Source organism: Leptopilina boulardi, unplaced genomic scaffold, assembly GCF_019393585.1.
Source record: "Leptopilina boulardi isolate dan_hultmark-lab unplaced genomic scaffold, ZJU_Lbou_2.1 LbouV2_59, whole genome shotgun sequence".
Taxonomy (NCBI): domain Eukaryota; kingdom Metazoa; phylum Arthropoda; class Insecta; order Hymenoptera; family Figitidae; genus Leptopilina; species Leptopilina boulardi.
In genome coordinates this window covers 1,133,349-1,159,490 of record NW_026138004.1, presented here as the reverse complement: position 1 = coordinate 1,159,490, position 26,142 = coordinate 1,133,349, and the positions used below count along the sequence as shown (strand labels likewise).

At 23.9% G+C, this 26,142-nt stretch overlaps 1 protein-coding gene and 1 long non-coding RNA gene across 3 annotated transcripts in view; one reads left to right on the top strand and one right to left on the bottom strand.

Annotated features, from left to right (window-relative positions):
- Window positions 1-26,142, bottom strand: part of LOC127290331 (uncharacterized) — a 192,293-nt gene that overhangs the window by 20,703 nt on the left and 145,448 nt on the right. For both annotated transcript variants that reach the window (XR_007844295.1, XR_007844294.1), the window contains exon 5: window positions 7,262-7,297. This is a non-coding gene — a long non-coding RNA (uncharacterized LOC127290331). The remainder of the gene's footprint in view (window positions 1-7,261; window positions 7,298-26,142) is intronic.
- Window positions 1-26,142, top strand: part of LOC127290317 (ATP-binding cassette sub-family G member 4) — a 40,312-nt gene that overhangs the window by 5,027 nt on the left and 9,143 nt on the right. Inside the window, exons 3-9 of the mRNA XM_051318810.1 lie at window positions 5,869-6,056; window positions 16,643-16,872; window positions 22,738-22,855; window positions 22,954-23,143; window positions 23,384-23,591; window positions 24,404-24,580; window positions 25,297-25,664. Coding sequence (XP_051174767.1) covers window positions 5,887-6,056; window positions 16,643-16,872; window positions 22,738-22,855; window positions 22,954-23,143; window positions 23,384-23,591; window positions 24,404-24,580; window positions 25,297-25,664 — 1,461 coding nt within the window. The 5' untranslated portion in view covers window positions 5,869-5,886. The remainder of the gene's footprint in view (window positions 1-5,868; window positions 6,057-16,642; window positions 16,873-22,737; window positions 22,856-22,953; window positions 23,144-23,383; window positions 23,592-24,403; window positions 24,581-25,296; window positions 25,665-26,142) is intronic.

Genomic DNA, 26,142 nt, shown 5'->3' with positions numbered 1-26,142 from the left:
AATTTTTCCATAATAAGATCCAAATATTAAATGTTCGAATTACCAAAAGAACGAATTTTTGAAAGTACGAATTACCAAAAGATGTAGAATTTTTAATAATTCGAATTTCTAAAAGTTCGATTTACCAAAAGACAAATTTTAAAAAGTTCGAATTTTTAAAAACCTGAATTTTTAAAACCTCGAATGTTTTTAAATTTCTAATTATACTGTAAGATCGATTTTGTTAAAAGTTCGAATTACCAACAGATAAAGTTTTTAATAGTTCGACTTTTTTAAAAGTTCGTAATATGAAAAGAAAATTTTTTAAAAGTTTGAATTTCCAAAAAGCCGAATGTTTAAAAAGTCGAATTTTTTAAATTTCGAATTACTATCAAATCGAATTGTTTAATGTTCTAATTACCAAAAAAAAAAATCGAATTTCTAAAAGTTCAAATTATTAAAAGATCAAATTTCTAAAAATCCAAATTATTAAAAAATCACATTTCTAAAAATGTCCAAAATTACAAAAAGAAGGAATTTTTAAAAGTTCTAATAACCAAAATATCGAATTTTTAAAAGTTTCTATTTGTTGATAATTTGAAAATTTTAAATATTCGAATTTTTGGTGATTCGAAATTTTAGAAATAGATTTGTTAATAATTTGACCTTTTAACAAAATTTTCTTCTGTTCAATTATTTAACAAATTTTGAACTAAAATGATTCTTCACTAAATTAATTATTTTTAATAATTTTAATGAAGTACATCACAAATTCAATTTTATCAAAATTATTTTTCAATTAAAATTTGTATGAAATTTAACAATTGTTTATAATTAAAAAAAAAATATCACAATAAAATTGAATTATTTTTCAAAAATTTCAATTCAAAATAAACTAAAATTCAATTATTACCCGAAATTTTAATTCAAAATCCAATAATTATCCAAAATTTTCAATTTAAAATTTAATTATTTACCAAGTTTTCAATTTAAGATGAAATAGAATTCAATTATTTTATAAAATTTCTATTCAAAATTAATTATCCAAATTTTGAATCAAAAATGAACTTAAATTAAATTATTATCCAAAATTTCAATTAAAATTTAATTATTTCCCAAAATTTTCAATTCAAAATGAACTGAAATTCAATTATTTTCCAAATTTAAAATCAAATAAAATTTCATTATTCTCAAAAATTTGAATTCAAAATTAATTGAATTTTCAATAATTTGAATTTAAAAGCATCTAAAATTTAATTATTTCTAAAATTTTCCATCGAAAATTTTTTTTTTGAAATTTTATAATTTCAAGAAAATTCAATTATTTTTAACTATTTTAATAATATTCTTTGAAAATTCAACTATCTAAAACCATTTTTCAATTAAAAATGATTTTCAAATTATTGTATTTTGTCCGCATTTTCTAATAAATTTTTAGTGAAATCATCTAAAATTTTAATTACAAAACACTTAAAGTTTCAATTAATTTCAAAAATCTCAATTTTAAATCTTTGAAAATTCAATTACATTTAAAAAATGTTTTCCAAAAACTGTTTGATAAATTATTTTTAGTTCTGTAAAATTTAATAATTGTTTGAAAATTAACAATATCTTTTGAAATTTAATTATTTCTAAAAATTTTAACTTTAACCCTTCGAAAAGGATTATTATTAAAAAAAAATTTTTTATTTAAAAATCTGTAAAATATTTTTGTTAAAATAAAAAACAAATCCACTTTTTTTTGGAATATAAATCGACTAAAATGACTTTTTGTGTCTTTAAGTTGATTCGAGGCCTGTGTTTTTATAATTAATATTTAATTGGTATTCGTTGGCCCCTGGTACCTTAAAAATTAATTTTTAAAAATAAATTTTTTTCAAATTACTATCTTGTACGAAATTTCCTGGTGCATCTTTTTTCTCATCATAAATTTTTTGTATTTGTATACAATTTTTGAATCAATAAACAACTTTAAAAAAATTTTCGTTGGTAAACTTTGTGTACTTCAGCTTCGTGAATTGAATTTTCGAATTTGGAATTTTAAAGAAACTTATTCCGAAATTTGGAAACACAATTATACAACTTTGGCAAAAATGAGAAAAAGAATTGTCAAAATTTGACACGTCGTTTATTAACAAATTCGATTACAAATTATGTAAGAAACACAATGAATATTAACAAAAAGAACTGAGTGATTTGCAATTGTGTCATATTAAAGTCCAAAAAAAATGGATTAAAAGTAAGATCTATTTTTATATACAAAATCAGTCTTTTCAGGTTATAAACGAATTGCAGAATGTGCCTCTTACCCGCTTCGTTGTCTTTGACAAAGATATTTTTGACTAAGTAACCAAAACGAAAATTAAAGTGTAAGCGTTTGAATAACACTAATTTGTTGTTATTAATTTCTAATCGATTGAACTATAATTGAAATAAACATAAACTATTTTCATGTTAATACTGATGCGCCATGTTGATTTTCTGATACCAGCTGATCAACACAGTCAAGGCAGGGCTGAGCTATCTTGGTGCGTAAGCTTTGAAATAGTTATTCTTTACCAAATGTAGATGGCATTATATGCTAATGTTCTCTTTCCTGAATTATGAAAAGAAATGAGATTATAAAAAGAAGAAAAATACAAATTGCATTGCGATTAATCGAGAACCAGAAGTCAGTATAGAAAAATGCAAAAAAATTTTATTATATTGAAAAAATTGATATTTTTGTTAACTAATTTTCAAATAAATGATTGAAGTGAATGCGTGACATAATTGCAATTAAAACATTTAAAAAAAAATTGAGCCTTACAAAAATTTGAGGACAGCAAGTCGAGGCCCTAAGAAGCTGCTTATTTTGCATGCATATAAATCCGTCACTGAACTTCTACTAATTTCTAATTAGTGGAAGTGAAAGTTAAAGTGAAAGTGAAAATTAGAATTATAGTGAAAATCAAAACTAAACTATGTACAAGTTTTAGCCCGATATAAAAAAATTCTTTTGGATCACTTGAGAAATTTTACCCCATATTTATGGGGCAATATGATATATTCGTTGCCTTGTTTTAATTTTTATTCATTATTACACAGAAATCAAAAACATTTTTATTGCTACTAGATTTTTTCACTTTTTGAATTGCAAAAAAAAAAAAAAAAAAAGTTTAAATAAAATGAAAAAGCATCTGACACAAATAGTGAATAGAAATAAACAGTTAGTATTACGTTACTATTTTTTGTTCGCTCTAAAGTTCGAGGTAATTGTTAAGCGAGCACAAATGTATGATTGCTTGATTGCAGAATCATTTTATGTCATACATACACATACCCTTATATGCTCTTCAATCTCTCAATGGTAAATATACTTTCACCATTTAGTTTGCATTGTTAATTTTAACTTTTTATAAACTAATTATACAAATGTTTAGGTAAATTTACTGAAAATTAAAAAAAAAAATTCCTTTTTTTTTTTAATTTTCATATTAATTTACATTTATTTAAATTAAATTATAAATATTCACTAATATTTTACTTATATTTTTATTATTTATTTATTAAGACAGTTTAAACATTTGACATAACCTCAAACTAATAATTTATTTAATATTTTATTTTTGCTTTATTATTTACTTATTAAGACAGTACAATAACCTCAAACTAAAAATTGGTTTTATCTCCAAATAAAAGTATAATTTAAATTAGTTTTGCTAAATTTTGAAACATTCAATATTGTCGAAAAAAATTAATTTGTACCAAAATTTGTTGTCAAATAATAATTGTTTAAAATTTTTGTTTATTTTTTGTTTAAACTTAGTGGACAATTGTAATATACATTCAATGTAAATGCTCAAATTTTAATTATAGTTTTAATTTTTTTCTTAAAAACAACTTTTTAGTTTTGAGGTTTAATGTCAAATGGTATTGAACCTCCTCAAAGTATCAAACATTAAAATAACCAATAATTATCAATATGAATATAAATTTTCTTTGTTAAAAAAAAATAATTTTTAATATTTTATACAAAATTTTTAATTTTCTGCTAAAAAGCATTTCCGTATTAAAAATTACAGCATCTTTGATTTTGTAAATTTAATTTTTGAAAAACAATTTCTGTTTATAGAAGAAAAATAAAATTATATAAAATCGAAAATGAATATTAGAATTCCAAGAATATTGACATTTTTTTCTACTTTGTATTTAAAATATTCAACAACGTGAGAGATATGTGACTTCATTTACATCAGATCTTACTATTACACAATATATATATATAGTGTCTAATAAATATTTCACGATCAAGAGACATTATTCTACCATTTCATTAGAAATTCTAATTATATTCATTGTTTTGGAGATTGAACTTTGTTTTAAATCACAGAAATTTTTTTTATCTGTCTTAATATAGTCTATATAGTCGAATTATTTATAAGCAATGGTAACAGAGAAAAAAAAAATTTTAAACTAAATTTTAAAAATTAATTTTTATCTACTTTTTTTTAAACTAAATTTTAAAAATTAATTTTTATCTAATTTTTTTAAACTAAATTTTAAAAATTAATTTTTTTCTCCTTTTTTTTACTTAAATGGGATCTAAAAAAATGAGGTATTATTGCTTGGAAAAACTACTTTTTCTGTTTAAAATAAAAATGTTTTCTTGAATGAAACATATTTTTTATTTATTGCAAAAAAACTTAACTGGAAAAACTACTTTTTATGAACAAAATGTAAATATTTCCATGACGAGCAATAACGTCCACTTAAAAATGTTGATTAAACAAGGTAATTTTACATATACCTACATCAAAAAAAAAAAATTATACGTGACAAAAAAGTAATTTCTTTTAGTTAAAATAATGAATACTTATAGTAAAAAAAAAACTTTATTTACTTGGAAAATGTTATTTTCACAGTATAATTATTTTTTAAACGAATTTTCATTTTTCGAATTAGCATTTTATATAGAATTTTTTTTAAACGAATCTTTAGGTACCAAATTTTTTAGATACCAAAATTATAAATTAGCCAAAATTTTTATTTTACCAAATTTCTATTTACTAACGTTTTAATTTAAAAAAATTTCAATTTAAAAAATTCGAAATTAACCGAATATTTATTTTAGCAAAATTCCCATTCAAAGAAATGAAATTCAAATTTTTTATATGCAAAAATTTCCAATTCACCGAATTTTCATTTATTCAAATTTTTTTTATTTACACGAGTTTTTACTTGTTAGCATTTTTAAAAAGCCGAATATCAATTCGTCCAAAATGGAAAAAATTGAAATGCGGCTAAAGAATTATAACCTACAAAAAAATAATTTCGGCGCGAATTTTAAAATTAACCAATCACAATTTTCTTCATAATTTCTGATTGATTAATTTTAAAATTCGCGGTGAAAATGTTTTTTAGGTTATATTTCTTTGGACACTTTGCAATTTCGGACAAAAGGAAAATTTGGTGTTTTAGAAATTATACCAAATATAAAAATTAGTGTAAATAAAAATTCGGCCAAATAAAGATTCGGTGAATTGAAAATTTTGACATTTAAAAATTCGAATTACAATTTATAATAATTATTATTAATAATGTTATTTATTAATATAAATTTTCTTTAAAAAAAAAAAATAATTTATAATATGTTATAAATAATAAATTTAATTTAATATATAATTTAAAATTTATAAAAATCAATTTTATTTATTATTATTATTTTTATTATTATTATTATTATTATTATTATTATTATTATAATTAATATTATTGTTATTAATATTCTTATTATTATTCTTATTATTATTATTATTATTATTATTATTATTTTTTATAATTGTGTTTATTTAAAAAAGATTTTAATTAATCTTTTTTTTGCAATTAACAAATTTTAATTAATTTCAGAATTGGAATCAGCATAAAATGGCAGATTTGAAGAATCTGACACATGGGTCAGGCGGTGGAACTAAATTTCTTGGTTTTGATCAAGTACAATTTATTGCCAGTGCCAGTAATCAAGGAGACAATCAAATTGCAATTAGATCTCCACCGCCAACGTTACATCTAGAGAATCTTAATAATGCAATGCACGGGTAATTATCATAAAAAATTTACAACTTTAAATTAGTGAACATATTGTTTTCATTATACGAGAAAATGAAAATTTTTTAAAACCAATTTTTTTTTATTAAATTGCAAAATTTATTATTATCATTTCTTAATATTACTATTATTTACAAATATTATTGATTATTTATAAACTTAAAAAAATTGATTTAAAAAATTTATTAAATAATTATAAATTAAAGAATTATTTGTCTATACAAAAAAAAAAAAAAAATTTCATTCAAACTGTATATTATAAATTTTCTCAAGAATGTTTTATAGTAATAGAAATAAATTATATTTCTTCTAAATTGAGGACAATCTACATTGAAACTTAAAATCTAAGTGAAATCAATTTAGTCATGTAACTACAATGATTGTCTGAAATTGAAGGGAATCAAAAGAATCACGAAGGTGTATTATTAATGATAATCAGAAGTTAATTTAAATTTATTGTTTCGATTAATTAATGTGACTGTGGGCTTGTGAACATTGTTGTTTTTTTTTCCTCACGAATATGAAAGTGTCAATATGTCGCATTAAAGATTTAAAAAGATGAGAGTCAAAAAATATTCTTTCTTTAAATTGACACACATTTCTTACAGAAGAAAAAAAACTTAATTGCATAATTACAAAAATTAATTAAACAAAAACTATAACTTGAATTTAATTATAAAAACAAATTTTATATATAAATTTTTGCAAAAAAAAATATTCATAATTTTTTTTTTTTTTTTAAATAATTTATTTAATAAATTTAAAAATAATTCTAGTGAGTAAAAAATTTTACTTTTACTAAAAAAATTACAAATTACCCAAGTTTGAGTGCAATTGGAGATAAAAATTTTTTTTTTCACCTTGATCACTTCATTTGAAATTCCCCATATGGGGCAAAATTTCTCAAGTGATCCAAATATAAAAAATGTGAACAGTGGATTCTTTGAAAAGTCGTAACTATTTTAAAATTAAGTTTTAAAAAAATATAATTATAAAAAACTAAAAATTATAATTATAATATTTTTATAACCCTTATATGATTTTTGTTAATTTAACATTTTTTTTAAGTTTTTAAACACAAAAATGTCCTTTTTTGTTTTCAAGATTTTATAGTTGACAAATAAAAAAATTAATTAAATAAAAATTATTTAAATATAAAATATTTTTTACAAAGAAATAAAATTAGCGTACTCACCCTTAGGGTTAAACTGTGTGCAAGTAGCAGCTTGATCTAAAAACAAAAAAAAAAATATATATATATAATTTGTATACATATATATATATTCTATCGAATGTACTTATTGTTCGACCAGAAAATTCTATTCATCTTCCCAGAGGATTAGTTTACACTTCACTTGTACAGATTATGCCTTCATATTAGTTTCCAAAAAAAAAAAAAGAAAAAAAAAGTGAACGAGGCATATTTCAAGTGACTTTGAATTGTCAAGGACATAAACGATTTTTCTACGATATATAATAGAAAAGAAAGTGTCGACACGCGCCGTTTAAAAAAAAAAAAACTAGAGATAATTTTTTTGAAGGAAACATTTTTTAAAAAAATAAATAGAAATTTTCCGCAAAAAAAAAAAATGATCGGAAAAAATAACTAACAGAAAGATTTTTATGGTGAATTCAAAAATTTACCAAACGAAATTTTCTCGATAATTTTTGATTGGACAATTTTAAAAATAGCGCCAAAATATTTCTGTTGATTGTTTTTCGGACATTTTCAAATTTCGGTCAAATGAAAATTCGCCATTTACAATATAATTATGAGCTCTAATTTCAAAATAAAAATTTTAATTCAAAAATAAGAAACTATTTTCTGCGAGTGACATTAGGAAATTTTTTTTTTTTTTTTAAACACAGAACAAAAGAAAGATAATTAAAAATTCATTATAAATAGTATAAAATAATACTAATTATACTTTAATTGATAAAAATATATTTATAAATAAAAAAAGAATATAATCTATTAAATAATAATTTTAAAAATTGATAAATCATAATGCGTATAATTGTTAAGTGGTTGTTGGTAAGTTAAGTGGTTGTTAAGTAAAATTTAGAACCCATTTATATTGTTATTTCTATTTGAGAACACTTTTTATAAAATGTTTGTAGTCAGTGATAGAATTTTAATTGATATTCCAGAACTGTAGATAAATCTTTTAAGTGTGACATATATATATATATATATATTATCAATATAATAATTAAATATAATGATATATTTATATATATATATATAATTTAACTGTTTGGTACATGGAAATTATCTATCAGAAGAATCATAATGATAAAAATTATTTCGTATATAAGGCAAAACATTTTACTATTGCTGTTATAACGATAAAATTTGTGAAAATTGATAAATTTTTATCATGTGTCATTCATTTAAAAATGTTACTATTTTCATCTTTTTTATATAAATATCAATGTAAAAGATAAGTGAATATTAAAAATGTCTCTCAATGATTGAATTCCCAATTATTGCAAATTAATGTATTGCTCGTATTTCAACCAATAATAATGATAGTTGTAACTTATAGTAGTTACAACCAATAGTAATTATGGTAATTGTAACTTAGGGTCACTACAACTACCATAAGTTTTAACTACAATTCTTACTAATGTTTTTAACTATTATTATTTAAAACTATACTCTAGGTTTATGGTAGTTGTAACTTATAATAGTTACAACCAATAATACTTATGATAGTTGTAATTTATGGTAACCACAAGTCCCATAATTTCTAACTATCATAAGTACTATTGGATGTAACTACTATAAGTTACAACTACCATAAACCTATGGTATAGTTGTAACTTATAGTAGTTGCAACCAAAAGTAATAATTGTAGTCGAAACTTATGATAGTTATAACAGTGGTTATAGTTGTGGTTACCCTAAGTTACAATCACTATAAGTACTATTGGTTGTATATACTATAAGTTACAACTACCATAAGTACTATTTGTTGTAACTACTATAAGTTACAACTACCATAAACCTATGGTATAGTTGTAACTTATAGTAGTTGCAACCAAAAGTAATAATTGTAGTCGAAACTTATGATATTTTTAACAGTGGTTATGGTTGTGGTTACCCTAAGTTACAATTACTATAAGTACTATTGGTTGTAACTACTATAATTTACAACTATTATAAGTACTATTGGATGTAACTACTATGAATTACAACTACAATTACTACTAATGGTTGTAACTACTATAAGTTACAACTATATACCATAGGTTTATGGTAGTTGTAACTTGTAGTAGTTTCACCCAATAGTAATTATTATAGTTGTAAATTACAGTAGTTACAATCAATAGTTCTTATGGTAGTTGTAACTTATCGTACTAGTTATTCAGAAATACTTATATAGTAGTTAAAATCAATAGTGCTAATGGTAGTTGTAACTTATAATAGTTATATCCAATAGTACTTATAGTAGTTAGAACTTATGGTAGTTGTAACTTATGGTAGTTGTAACTTATAGTAGATTTAACCTATAGTAGCTGTAATAGTATCTAATAATAGTAATAGCTGTAATAGTAATAGCTCCAATAGTACTTATGGTAGTTAAAAGTTAATATAGTTGTTATCTACGGTAGTTAAAGTAATAATATACTTAAAGTACATCTAACTTAATAGCACTAATGGTATTTTCAACCTATGGTAGTTGTAACTAACGGTAAATAAAATAAATACTAGTTATGGTAGTTCTAAATTCTGATAGCGTAAACCAATATTACTTATGGTCGTTATAAATTATGGTAGTAACAATCAGTATTACTTTTGGTAGTTCTAATTAAAAGTAATTATGGTAGTTATAACCTTTAATGTTATACCAGATAATAATACCAATTGTACTAGTGGTAGTGATATTGAATAGTACTTATGGTACCTACAACGAATACTATTTATGGTAGTTATGACTTATAGTATATACAACCAATAGTACTTATGGTGTTTGTAACTTACAGTAGTTAAAACCAATAGTACTAATTGTAGTTAAAACTTATGGTAGTTATATTCAGTAGTACTTATGGTTGTTGTAACTAATGGTAGTTCAAATCAATAGTAATAATGGTAGTTGAAACCAATAGTAATAGTTTGTTGTGACTTACAGTAGTTACAAACAGTAGTACTTGTACTTATAATAGTAGTTGTAACTTATGGTAATTTCAACCAATAATTTTAACTTATAATATTACAAAAAATAGTAATTATAACTAATGGTAATTACAACCATAAGCGATACTAAATTACTAAATCACAACAATAGTAGTTGTGATTATTGTTAGTTGTAATAATTAGTGGTTTTAATAACTAGTAGCTATGATTATTGGTAGTTGTAGTTAATGATAGCTATGATTATTGGTAGTTGTAATTAATGGTAGGTGGAATTTAAGGGTAGTTGTAATTATTGGTGGTTGAAATTTATGGATAGTTGTAATTATTGGTCGTTGTAATTACAGGTAGCTATGATTATATGTAGTTGTAATTACACTGGTAGCTACAATTATTGGTAGCTACAATTATTGTTAGTTGTAGCTAATGGTAGTTATGATTATTGGTAATTTTAATTATTGGCAGATGGAATTTATTAGTAGTTGGAATTTATTGGTAGTTGTACTTATTGGTAGTTGTAATTGCAGGTAGTTCTGATTATTGGTAGTTGTAATTAGTGGTAGGTGTGATTATTGGTAGTTGTAATTATATGTAATATGTATGTAATATATGTAGTAATTATTGGTAGTTATAATTACTGGTACCTACAATTATTGGTATTTTTAATTATTGTTAGTTGTAGCTAATGGTAGTTATGATTATTGGTAGTTTTAATTATTGTTAGTTGTAGCTAATGGTAGTTATGATTATTGGTAATTTTAATTATTGACAGATGGAATTTATTAGTAGTTGAAATTTATTGGTAGTTGTACTTATTGGTAGTTGTAATTGCTGGTAGTTATGATTATTGGTAGTTGTAATTACTGGTAGGTGTGATTATTGGTAGTTGTAATTATATGTAATTTGTCTGTAATATATGTTGTAATTTTTGGTAATTGTAATTGCAGGTAGCTATGATTATTGGTAATTTTAATTATTGGTAGTTGGAATTTATGGGTACACTGAAAAAATTATATTCTAGATTTAAGAATTTCTTTTTAAATAGGCGCAAAGAATATTTCCCATTTATAGTAAGTGAAAAATATTCTTTACAATAAGTAATATACATAATATATTCTTATTGTAAGAATATTTCCCACTTACTTTAAGTGGGCAATATATTCTTGGGCGCCTATTTAAGAAGAAATTCTTAAATCTAGAATATAATTTTTTCAGTGTAGTCATAATTCATGTTAGTATTAATGTTATTTATAATTAATGATACTTATAAACAATAATAATTGCGTACCTAACGATTTTTGTAACTATAATAGATAGTTGTTTAGAGTAAATATAATACTTTTTTTATCACCGATAATAACCATAACAATGCTAATGTCAATATAAATGATTGATATTTAATATTTTGAAAATTGTTTGAATAAATAAAAAAATTTTTCTATCACTTTATATCTAATTGATTTAGCAAATAATGTTCTCTATGGGAAATGAATTTTCGTTTAAAGCTGAGAGATGAATCAAGAATGTCTATTAAGTAGATCAAAAGACTTCTTCCAAATGAAAAGACTGTTGATACATTCTATTTTCATGCAACGAGAGCCACGTAAGGAGTTTCTCATGCATAAATAATCGATTGATTCAAGGTTTCTAAAAAAAACAACCTTTTAAGAATCCTCAATATTTCACATAAATAGCCAAATAATCAGATAAAATATGAAGATTTCATTATGTTAAATAAAAATTGACAGTATGGAGGGGGAGAGGGGAAATAAAAATGAAAACTAATAAATTTATTGTTTTTCAAATTTAATATTTAATTTATATATTATAATCTGCATCATACAGCGAGCGTAAACAAAGTATATGTATTGAAAAAAAAATTTATTTAATTCAAATAATCGATTACTTGACTATTATCAAAATAAATATTTAATTGAATGAAATAATTTTCATTTGAATTAAATAAACTGTATTTGTATTAATAATTTCTGTATTTAAAACAAATACCATTTAATTGATTTTAAATAAAAATTATTTGTTTCAAGTAAAAATTTATTTGATAATAATCAAGTAAATAATTATTTGAATGAAATAAATTTTTTTTTCAGTTATATAATATCAACAAAACTTTTGGCGAAGAAAATTTTTGTTGTCTCAATTAAAATTTAAATATTTTTTTTTATTTTTATTTTTTTTTAGTTTCTGATTACTATATATACAAATTATCATATTCTTGACAAAATATTCATATCTGATTATATCTAATGATATTTATAATAATAATAATAATAATAATAATAATAATATTTTTGTAAGGTTAAAGATAATAGTTATTATATATTTTCTTATAAAATGTTTTATCATTATTCTTCTGGCATAACGTAACTTGAATTTTAATGATGGATAAAAAGATTACTTTAATATTTCAGATTGCCTTTAAGGCCATAGCCTTTATAAGCCACTGATATTTTTCAATTTCTTATATGGAGTTTCAGTATCTATTTTATATAGACTACAGAAACATTTCCAGTTTTTCTCTTATTATTTTCATGAAAAAAAAAAATTTTTTTTTGTTCCCTACTTTTACCTTATAACAAAAAAGAAAAAAAATAAAAAAAAAATTTTTTTTTCTTTTTTCATTTACTTCAAACAAGATTGAAACTAGTTATGTAAATTTTGTCAAATGCTTTTATTATTCTAAAAAAATATAAAGGAACAGAAAATTAATTATTTTTCTAACAAATAAATTTTTTTTCCTCAAAAATTTCTTTTTAAATTCCATTTATTTTTACTCTTAAAATAGAAATATATTGTAAATAGTTAATAAAAATATTCTAAATTTGAGAATATATTCTCAATAGTGAGAATGTACAATAAAATTTATAAAAAAAAAAAATATTTTCCAAATCGTAAAAATATAGGTTCTAAATTTTTAAAAGAAAATATTTTAAATTTAACAATATACAAAGTATTTTTATTCGAATTTTGAAAAATATTTGTTCATAAAATATTTCCGCATATTTTGTTTTTCTTTTTTTGTTATAAATGTACTTTAAAAATCGTCAAAAAAAACCTTCAATTATTATTTATACTGCAAGTTTCATTGTTATCGAAACATTTGAAAATCATATACATTTAACGAGCTTTATTTGAAAACTATAAAATATAATAGGAAATGAATTGTAAACGTTTACATGAAATATTTCCGTTTCATGTCAAGATGAAAACATATTGTTATATATGAAAAAAGAATTTTGCAAATTAAATTCTGAAAATACGAGATACAATTTTTTTTTTATTAAAAAAAATATAATCAAAAAGGAATTTAAAAATTAAACAAAAATGAAAAATAAATGAAAAATAAATGTAAAATAAATGTAAAATAAATGAAAAAATAAATAAAACTTAAATGAAACATAAATAAAAAATAAATAACAAATAAATAAAAAAATCAATAAAAAAAGAAAAAATAAATAAATAAGTAATTCAATTAATCATAAAAAATAAAATATTTAGCCATAAATGCGTGAATACATTTTTAGATAGACAATATTTTTGCTGTATTGAATTTTAAAAAATAAAAATTTACTTTTCTTCGTTTATATGAAAACTTTTTTTTTATTAATTGTAAAAAATTAAAAAAAAAAAAAAATTAATATCAGCATGATTCACAAAAATAATGATAAAATTCTCATGTCTTTGATTCTTTCTCTATTGACTCACGTTGTAAGGACAAAGAGATGATTTCTCAACCTATAAAGGAATAAGAAATGAAATTGCTTTGAAAGGATTTTCCGAAGGTTGCCACTTACAACGCATATATAAAATTATTACTATAGAATATTGTGTTTTTAAATGATTTTAAACTGCCATTAGATTGTTAATAAAATAATCTTATGAAAATAAATTAATATACATACCTATATACATATATAGAAAGTAAAGAAAAAACTACTTAAATGGTTCAGAAACTAGCTAACGAGGTAATTCAATATTTTATAAAACACAATAATAAATTCATTTATTATTGCTGTGATAAAATTAATAATAATAGACCATTTTCTTATTATTATAATTTCTAATTTTTAATTAATTTATTTATTTTTATTATTTTATTTATAACATAAAAAATTTGATTTCTTCTAATAATGAGAGTACTCAATATTTGAGTATTTTTCTTATCTTTATTCATCTTTCTCTTATAAAGGTGGATGAAAATAGAAACTTTTATATAAAATTCAATCAACAATTGATGACGTCAATAGGATAAATATTATTTAATAGATTCATAACGAAAAGAAGCGTGAGAATTTCGAATATATAGATATGTTAAGGAACCCAATTAAAATGTAAAAATATCTTGACCATCGATCATGACGTGCAACCCTTTTTGTAAATACATATATAGAAATATTTCTGTACAGAAATTCAATCAATATAATCGCTTCTTAAATTCACGAATAGTAAATATACGATTCAATTTTTTTTTTTACATTTTAATTATACTTTCTATTTTTATTTACAAAAAAAAAATTATAATTAAATAATAATAATAATTATTATGTTCGTTCATTATTATGTTTATTAGTTACCTATAGTTAATACACTCTTTGTAATTTTTCTTTAAAAAAAAAAAATAATAATAATAATAAATAATTTATTACTAGTAAAAATGTACAAAATCTGCAATGCCTGTATAATTCGGATAGAAAATATTTGGCTAACATATCTATCTCTTGTAAATTACGTCTGAAAATGATTCAACTAAAATTGAACATAAGCCAAGATTTTTTTCATTCTTTCGATAAATTGAAAAATTCTCAAAAGTACTTTTCATTCATATTATAATAGTAATTTACTAAGTAACCGCTTCTATAGTAACAGATACTATAGTAGCGGTTACTAAAGTAATCGTTGCCATAGTAACTGCTACTATGGTAACTAATATTATAATAACCGATATTATAGTAATTGATACTATTCAGTAACCGTTTTTATGGTATCCGTTACTATACAGAAACCGCTAATATGGTAATCGTTACTATGCAGTATCTACAACTACGGTAACCGCTACTATACAGTAACCGCCACAATGGTAACAGATACTATATAGTAACCACTAATATGGTAACCGCTGCTATAGTAACCGATACTATTCAGTAACCGTTACTATACAGCAACCGCTGACATGGTAATCATTACTATGCAGTATCCACTACTACAGTAACCGCCACAATGGTAACAGATACTATTCAGTAACCGTTTTTATGGTAACCGTTACTATACAGTAACCACTGACATGGTAATCGTTACTATGCAGTATCCACTACTATGGTAACCGCTATTATACGGTAACCGCCACAATGGTAACAGATACTATATAGTAACCACTAATATGGTAACCACTAATATGGTAACCACTAATATGGTAACCGCTACTATAGTAACCGATACTATTCAGTAACCGTTACTATACAGTAACCGCTAACATGGTAATCGTTACTATGCGGTATCCACTACTACAGTAACCGCCACAATGGTAAGAGATACTATATAGTAACCACTAATATGGTAACCGCTACTATAGTAACCGATACTATTCAGTAACCGTTACTATACAGCAACCGCTGACATGGTAACCGCTACTATACAGTAACTGCCACAATGGTAACAGTTACTATATAGTAACCACTAATATGGTAACCACTAATATGGTAACCGCTACTATAGTAACCGATACTATGCAGTAGCCGTTACTATACAGAAATCGCTACTATGGTAACCGATACTATACAGCAACCGTTACTATGGTAACCTCTACTAATAACCGTTGCCATAATAACCACTACTATGCTGCCGCGTTAAACAAAAACTTACGTAAGTGATATTGTCGGTTAGGCTGACTTTGGTGCATTTTATACTATTGAAATACCGACTTACACAACAATGTCACTTACGTAAGTTTTTGTTTAATACGGCAGTAAGGTAACCTTTATTATAATAACCGCTACTATGGTAACTGATATTATAAATAACCGTTGTCATAGTAACTATTATACTATACAATAACCGTTGTTATGGTAGCCGATACTATAAAGTAACTATTGTTATGATAACCGATACTATCAGTAACCGTTGTTCTGGTAACCGATACTATATTGTAACTGACAATAGATTGTACTGGATTATAACCAGTACTAGATTGTAACCGGTACTAGATTGTAACCGTTGCCAGAGTAACCGTTACTGTACAGTAACCGTTTCCATGTTAGACGATCTACATTGTACGACAAACAGACAGACGGACACAAACAAAACCCCTAAAAGTTGAATAATATTTTTTTTTTTAAAATAAGAATTAGCAATTTAAAAAAATTAGTAATTATTTTAAAAAATATTCTAAAAATTATAAAAAATTAATATTTTGTAATTGTTACAGGGGTTCACAAAATAATTTACACGTGTCCTGTAATGGTGCTGCGACAAATGGTTCAGCGGGAGTTATTTCAAGTGGACTTTTAGCGAGAAAGGTGCCTAATCATGTTGGTGCTAGTCCGGGCGAGCCTAATAAAAAACCAACCGTTTCTCTCACACATTTACCAAAAAGACCGCCAGTCGACATAGAATTCAAAGATTTATCCTTCAGTGTTTCTGAAGGTAGAAAGAGAGGTAAATCAACATACATTATCATATACATATACTTAAAAATATATTAATGACTCTGTGTGACAAATGAAATTTAATTTAACTGTGTTAAATGAAAAAAAAAAAATTATTTTTCTTGAGATTGATTGGATCTATTGTTAACTTTAAAAATTGAAAAACAAATTTTAAATCTATTTTTCAGATTTCGTTAATTTTTTTTAAATATTTAAAAATATTGTAAAAAATATTTTAAATAGTGTAGATTTTGTAAATAAAATTGTAGAATGTCATCTTTAATGACTTAAAAGTTATTTAATCTATAATAAAAAGAAGTGCAGATCGAATTGAGGTTAGAAGTTCACATTGCTAATCCCAATTTGACCTACACTATTTTCTTGTAAATTAAATAACTTTTAAGCCATCAACGATATGACATTAAAGAATTTGCTTTAGAAAATCTACACAATTTACGATATTTTTAAATTAAAAATGATTGAAATCTAAAAAAAATTAATTTAAAATTTGTTTTTCAATTTTTTTTCAGTTAAAATTAATCCACATCTTCAAAATTAATACCATGATGTCAAATGTAATTAAATTTACTACAAAATTATTATTTATCAAAAAAAAAAAAAAAAAATAATATATCTTTTACCTTATAGACTGCAATCGATGTCATCATTTATATGTTTTGAACGATAAGATGTGCCGAAAACATACACACAATACACACGGGCGATTTAAAAAATTTCGATCACTTTCAAAAACACGTTTTTAAATATAATTTAAAAGACAAAATACTTTTTTTTCAAAGATTTAAGCGATCGCGATTTTAAAATTTTCCAACACTCCCGGAATAAAAAATTTACTAAAATTACAAAAAAAAATTTAACGCAGACTAAAAATTTTTAAATTTACACTCATACAGATTGAAATGCAGGTATAAAGATAATTAATTTCAAAATAGCTTCGAAATATTTAAAATATCGTTAAAATTATAATTTTATAATATAAAGTCAATAATATAAATTACTTGAGGTATAAATAATATTACAAATAAATATAGATTTGCCAGAGATACAGTTTGAAATAATTATCAATTTTTTTTTATTTTTTAACATTTTACTTAATTTTCCCATAACCTCAAAATAAAAATTATTCAATCATTAACTCCTTCGCAAGTCTAGTAAAAATATCGTTTGTGGGTTCTAAAAGAAGATTTAAAAAAATTATCACATCATCGTATTAAAAGTTTTTGGGGTAGTTGAATCCAAATTTGAAGTCAGATTTAAAAAATTGAATATGGCGGACCCAATATGGCGGAAAATTTTAAAATTGATTCGATTCGTTCAAATTTCGGTACTATGGGGGTTTTTAGGGTCTGTAAATCAAAAAAAAAAAAAACAAAAAAAACTCCAAAAACATCCGAAAACGAATTTTGAAAGAATAGAATCAATTTTTAAATCCGCCATATTGGGTCATCATATTGGGTCCGAAATTTAAAAATTTTTAAATCTGACTTCAAATTTTGATTCAGAGACCCCAAAAAATTCTAAAGGAATCATTTTTATGCAAATTTGGTTAATTTTTAAATTATTTGGATGCCATGTTGGGTCCGTTATTTTGAATTTTTTTAAAATCTTGACCTCAAATTTGAATTTAGCGACCCTGAAAACTGCCGAGTACCAAATTTTGAACGAATCGAATCAATTTTAAATTTTTCCGCCATATTGGGTCCGCCATTTCGATTTTTTTTAAATTTGACCTCTTTGGATTCAACGACTCCGAAAAACCTTTATAGAACCATTTTCATGCAAATTTGGTCAATTTTTAAATTTTTTCAACGCCATATTTGGTCTGATTAATTTCTCGATTAATCGCAATGCAATTTGTATTTTTCTTCTTTTTATAATCTCATTTCTCCTGATAATTCAGTAAAGAGAACATTAGCATATAATGCCATCTACATTGGTAAAGAATAACTATTTCAAAGCTTACGCACCAAGATGTCAATGGGTTGAAAATCCTTAATAGATTTTTCGACAAAATATATGAAAATATTCTGGCAAATATCAGCATTTCTTTATACTATTTTTGAGTTCTCCATAAAAATTTAGCTTAATCTTTTAAAGAACTAGGGGTATCAAAGGTAATTAAAGGATTAAGAAAGAATCGTAACAAAACTTAGTCCAACTGTGTATTTTTGTATTTTTCAAGGAAAAAGTTATTTAAATTTTAAATAATTAATCAGCTTTACTTATCAATTTTAAATAATTAATTTAAATCAAAATTAGAACCTCCATATCATCGAAAATTTCCTAAAGATTTCCTAAAGATTTATTTGAAATATTCCAAACATTTCAAATAAATTTTTAGGAAATCTTTAGGAAAGTTTCGGTTCTGTGAGGAAAGTTCTTATGCATAGGAAAAATTTTAGGTAACATAACCTATAAACATTATTTTTAAGTTATGTTACACTGCAAAAAGAGGTATCTTATTTTAAGATATTTTGGTCGCCTTTTTAAGATGTTTTTTACAACTTGCTTCTAAGTTATCAAAAACATCTTAAAATGCGCATTAGTTTCTTAAGATATAAGATAGATAGGAAGATACTTTTGCTAACTTGCTTCCAATGTGTCTTATAATAAGATACTTCTTTTTGCAGTGTACCTAAATCGTTTTCTATGCCTAAAAACTTATAGATACGATTTAGATAACATAACCTAAAAATAATGTTTATAGGTTATGTTACCTAAATCCTTTCCTATGCATAAGAACTTTTAATTTTAATTTAAATTAATTATTTAAAATTAATTAGTAATGATTAATTATTAAAAATTTTTCAAATTAAATTACTTAAACACCGAAGTGTTTTCAAAATTAAAATAATGCTTTTCTTGAAAAATACAAAAAATACACAGTTGGACTAATTTTTGTTCCGATTCTTTGTTTGATTCTACCTTAAAAAAAAAAATTACTCTGGACCACAAACTAAATATATTTATAAACAATTTTTTTTAAATATTACAATTCTTTTTCTTAAATTATACAAATGAAAAAAATTGTAAGTACTGTGAGACATATAAATTGTTTTATTTTCTATGTACTTTAAATAAAAATAAATATAATTATTTATTTTTAGATCATATTTTTTAAAAATAGTTACATTAGTTCCACTTTCCATGTGAAAGATTGACGTAACATATAGGTAAAGATTATTATAGTTAGACAAGTTAAAGGTGAAGTTCTCGAAGAGAAATATATATATACAATATAGCGATATCTATGAGAAGGGTGACTAGAACAATAAGAAGAGGTCAGTGAGTTTGGATTAGAAAAGAAATAGAGGTGAAGGCGCGGTTTTCTTTCGATAGGCACTTTTTTTTTTTTTTTTTTTTTTTGTTCATGGATATAGAAGTACCAAATGTGAATGACCTGCTTGAAAGAATCGATAGTAATGCACTCGGAAGTTCCCATTTCTAGGTGCTGATGCACTACATCCAAAGTGCAATTGCACTTACATTATCACATTCATTTTTACCAATAATATTTATTTATATGAAGATACTGTATACATAGTAGCTATATATGTACTTTTATCTCAAAAAATTTTATTCATAACAATAAATCTCAAATTAATATTCACTTCAAAATTCACGATCATTAGCGCACGGACAGAAGAGGCTATTGTGATACAAATTTTTTTTTTTTTCTTTCGATGTAAATGAAGTGTATTTTAATTTGGCTATTGTTGTCATTGTAGTTTATAAAAGTTCATCTAAAAATTATTCGAGATTTTTTAACAATGCCTTTATTTTACAAAAAAAGGACAAATTTATAAAAATTGTTAATTTATAAAAAATTGAAATTTATAAACATTGTTAATTTAAATAAAAACTAAAAATTTATTTATAACTTAAAAACAAAATTCTTTTTTTATATTTTTTTTTTATTTTTAAATTACATTGTAAAAAAGTAACAGTTATCTTAACAGTTAAAAAAATTCATAAAAAAAAGAATGACTGAAATAATTTAGAATTAGTTTTAAAAAAAATGGTAACTAATTTAAATTTATGATTTGATTTACAAAAATTTTACACAAAAATTCTATTAATTAAAATAAGAATTAAATTAAAGTGTACAATTTTAGGTTAGGAATATTCTGAATTGATAAAAGTACACTACCCAGATAACACGGAAACTTGCAGCAAGCTTGCGGCAAGTTAACCGTGCAAGCTTGTCAAGCTTGTCTGAGCTAGCGAAATGTCCCACCCAGGGCAAGCTTGCCGTGAAAGCTTGCTGTAAGCTTTCCAGGAAAGGTTGCTGCAATCTTGCCATGAAAGATTGCTACAAGATTGCTGCAAGCATACTAAGAATGATTGCGGCAAGGTTGCCGTGAAAGATTGCTGTAAGCTTGCTACGTCAAGTTGCAGGAGAATTTTAACAAGCTTCTGGAAAGGTTGCTGCAAGCTTGCTGCAATTTTTAAAAAATACATTTAAAATTTAAAAAAAATTTATTTGTTTTTTTTTAAATTGTGACGTTGTGACGTTTATTATTATTAATTATGTCCTGTTTATTTTCATTTGGAAACTTAACGAGAAAATTTTCGAAACAAATTTGAGGGGACTGGGAATTGAACCCGGGTTCGACAGACACTAACCAAAGACCCTAACCGAGAATCTACTCGACCAACTATCAGAGAATAAAAAAATCTTGCAATCTTTTACGGCAACCTTGCCGCAATCATTCTTAGTATGCTTGCAGCAATCTTTCATGGCAAGATTGCAGCAACCTTTCCTGGAAAGCTTACGGCAAGCTTGCCCTGGGTGGGACATTTCGCTAGCTCAGACAAGCTTGCAGCAAACTTGCACGGTTAACTTGCCGCAAGCTTGCTGCAAGTTTCCGTGCTATCTGGGTAGTACCAACGTTGTAAAACTAAACTATTGAGAAAATGGCGCTAAATTTAAAAATTGTTAAAATAAAATAACTATATACAGTAAAAAATTATATTTATATAATTACTAGGGGGGCTTCACCACCCTGCGCGATTCGCGCGCCAACCCCCTATTTTTTATTAGTTTTGTAGATGTTTGAGGTAATGTTTAACCAATTTCTGGAATTTGAAACTATTATTAATATTTTATTATTTATTTCTTTAAATGTTATTTACGATTTTTATTAACAATAATTTTTATTATTTTCAATTTTTAAAACATAATTTATTTAATTTTTTAAATTTTCCAGCTAAAATTTGATCTACATTTAAGGTTATGTACGTTTTTTTTGGTCATTTTCCTTCAAAGTTTGTCCTAAATTTTGAGGTTATGTTTGTTTCTTTGTCTTTTTGCGCCAAATTTTAGCCTAAATTTTGAGGTTATGTTTGTTTCTTGGTCGTTTCCCGATAAAATAACTTAACCTTAAAATTTAGTTCAATTTCGGCGGGAAATACGAAGAGAGATTAGAGAAGGGGTCACTTTTAGCGAGAAATACGGAGAGAGATGAGGGAAGGGGGAATGCGACTTGCTGCTCTATTCAGAGTCTTGAAACGAACATAACCTTAAAATTTAGGTAATTTTTTGCGAGGGAGGGGAGTGGAGAGGGGCGGGGGACTTGCGGCTATATTCATATGGGTCATTCCATATCAAGTGTAACCAACCATTGTACTATCCATGTCAAAAACATGGGTTGCCTAATCCTTACCTAACCTTGTCAAAAACATGGGTTGGGTACACTTGACATGAAATGACCCATCCTTGTCAAAATTTCTGAAACAGCGGCTGCGGCGAAATCTTTTAATAATATAGAAAGATATTTATAATAATAAATATAATAATAATAATAATAATAATAATAATAACATTTATAATAATAAAAATAATTTTTTTCAGGTTACAAAACAATTCTAAAATGTGTCAACGGAAAATTCAGATCCGGAGAACTCACAGCAATTATGGGACCATCTGGAGCAGGAAAAAGTACACTTATGAATGTTCTCGCTGGATACAAGTAATGAAAATAAAAAAAAATTCTTTTTTTTTAATTTCCCCTTTTCAAAAAAATTGTAATTATTAAAAAAAAAAAAAAAAATTTTTTCCCTCTTACAGAACTTCGAATTTAAGTGGATCTGTTTTAATAAACGGAAAAGACAGAAATCTTCGAAGATTTCGTAAAATGTCCTGCTATATTATGCAGGATGATTGTTTAATGCCATATTTAACAGTATACGAAGCAATGACAGTCTCAGCGAATCTCAAATTGGGCAAAGATATTAGTGTTGCTGCCAAAAAAGTTGTTGTAAGTTAAAAATTATAATTTTCATTTTATTTTTAATTATAAAAATAGTTAATTTTAATACATATTTGAATGAAAATTTCTCAAAAAAAAATCTAAATAAAAATTTATAAAAATATCAATTTTCGAAAATTGATTAAAAAAAAAATGGCAAAATAATAATTTTTAAAACAATTATAGAATTGAATTTAAATTTGGATATATTTTTTAATTGTTTTTTTTTTTTTTTTTTTTTAAATGAAGGTTGAAGAAATCATCGAAACCTTGGGCCTAAGCGATGCGAGTAATACCCAAGCGGTTTGTTTAAGTGGAGGTCAACGAAAAAGATTGTCCATTGCTTTGGAACTTGTCAATAATCCACCCGTGATGTTCTTTGATGAGCCTACTTCCGGTCTCGATAGTTCTTCCTGTTTTCAGTGCCTCAGTCTTTTAAAATCACTAAGCAGAGGAGGTCAGTTTTATAAAGAAAATATTTTTTTCCTAAATTGGACAAAAAAAAAAAAAAAAAGATTCTCAACATCAAAGAAATCATTTTTATTTTGATGCAATTTTTTCCACAAAATATATATATAAAATTCCTCTTATATTGAGAGGATTTTCTTTTTGATTTAATATGTTATTAATATTATAAACTATGCACAAAAAAACACGGAAACTAAAATTAAGAATAAATTCTTGGCGTCTATTTAAGAATATTTTATACTTAAATTTAGTAAATATTATTCTTAAAATAAGAATATATACTACATTTAAGTATAAAATATTCTTAAATTATTATTAAATATTATTATTAAAAATTCTTAAATTATTCTTAAAATAAGAATATATATTACATTTAAGTATAAAATATTCTTAAATATACGCCAAGAATATATTCTTAATTTCAGTTCACGAGTTTCTCTGTGTCTTTTCTTTTAAATAAAAAAATTTTCTCACTAATAGAAAAATAATCTTAATACAAGAAGAATAATTTTAATACCATAGGAATAATTTTAATACTAGAGGAATAATTTTAATTGAAAAGAAAAATAAAAATCACTCTTCTATTGAAAAGAAATATAATTTTCTACTCTAGAATAAAGTATATTCTCATTTTAAGAGTAGAAATGTAATTTAAAAAAAGAGTATTTTTTTAATTTGAGAATATTTTTTTTAATTTACAAAATTAAAAAAATTAAATTAAATTAAAAAAAAATCTATAATTAAAAATTGTTTACATGTAAAATTTGTTGTTTTTTTTTAATAAATAAATTAAAATTACAGGAAGGACCATTATTTGTACAATTCATCAGCCAAGTGCGAGGCTTTTTGAAATGTTTGATAAACTCTACCTTTTAGCAGAAGGACAATGTATATATCAAGGAAATGTAGGTGGGCTTGTGCCCTTTTTATCATCAATGGGACTCGATTGTCCGAGTTATCATAATCCAGCTGATTACGGTAAGAATTTTTTTTTTCAATTTTATCGACTTTCTTTTTTTATAAAAATTATTAAATAATAACAATTTAAATAAAATTATTAAAAATTAAAATTTTTTAAAAATAAAATTAATTTCTTATTTTACAACAAGAAAAAGTAATTTTCTTTTTGTACACTAGTATTAAAAATGATTTCCTCTCAATTTAAAAGGATACATTCAAAAGGAGTATTTTTAAAAATTTTCTACCAGTAGCTATATAAGAGACAAAATACCTTTATATGAACTGTAATAAACAAATTATTTTGTCTTTTTAAATCCTCTCAATTAGTACATATAAACTCTTAATCGAAGAGGAAAAAGCTTAACTAGTTCTTCGGAGGATATTTCATTTAAAACAAGAATAAAATCTAAATTAAAAAAAAAATATTCTCATTTGGAAAGGATAACTTAAGAGATTCCTGAAAGAGTAATTTTCCTCTCAAAATAAGATTACTGTTTTTTTTTTTTATTCAAAAATGTGTATTGCAAAAAAATGTTTAATAAAAAAATTCTTTTTAAAACGCAAGAGATTGTTGAAAGAAGAATTTTCCTCTTGAAATAAGATTACTGTTTTTTGTGGCTCAAAAATGAGAATCAGGAAAAAATTTTTTTTTTCTTACTATAATTATAAACAAAAATTAATTATTATTATTATATTTAATTAAATATTATTGAAAAAACAATAATTATTTTTAGTCATGGAAGTTGCAAGTGGAGAACATGGCGAATGTGCGCACAAATTAGTAATGGCCGTTAATAATGGCAAATGTAATAATTATCAGCATTATCAGGCGACATTTGCGGCAGCACATGCATTATCGAATGAGATTGCAAAACAATCGTCACCGCAGGAACAAACAAAATCTGATGATACGCCATTAATTCCAAATGGTGTCGCAAAAGGAACTGGTGGACAAGCCGTTGTCAATATGCCCGTTTCTTGCACAACTTCACTATTAGATAGTGCTGAAAGTATAGAACAAAAAGTCGGTTTTCCAACTAGTAGCTGGGTTCAATTTTGGATTCTTCTCAAGCGGACATTTTTATCACAATACAGAGACATGGTAATATTTAAATTTAAACTATTTTTTTTTGTTTTCATTTTTTAATATTTAAAAAGTTTTCTGCAAAAAAAAAAAAGTTTTATTTTATAAATATAGTTTAATGAGGAAAGTAAAGAAGCGTTTTTAATCCTAGGGAGTAATTAAACTTTTTCTATTTCTTAAATAAAAAAAATTTATTTTTTTGTACTCTAGGGAGCAAAATAAACAATTTTAATATAAGTGAGTAATTTAGTATTTTCCAAACTAGGGAGAAAAAGGAATATTTATAACCAAGAAAGCATAAATTATTTTCTATTAATCGAGGGAGAAAAATGGTTCTTTTAACTCTAGTGTACAAAATTGACAATTATCTAGGGAGAAAAAAAGACTATTTTAATCTAGGCAGTAATGTAGTATTTTGTAAACTAGGGAGAAAAAGTGATATTTTAATTCCAAGAAATAAAAGTTATAATTTAAAAACCGAGGGAGAAAAATGGTT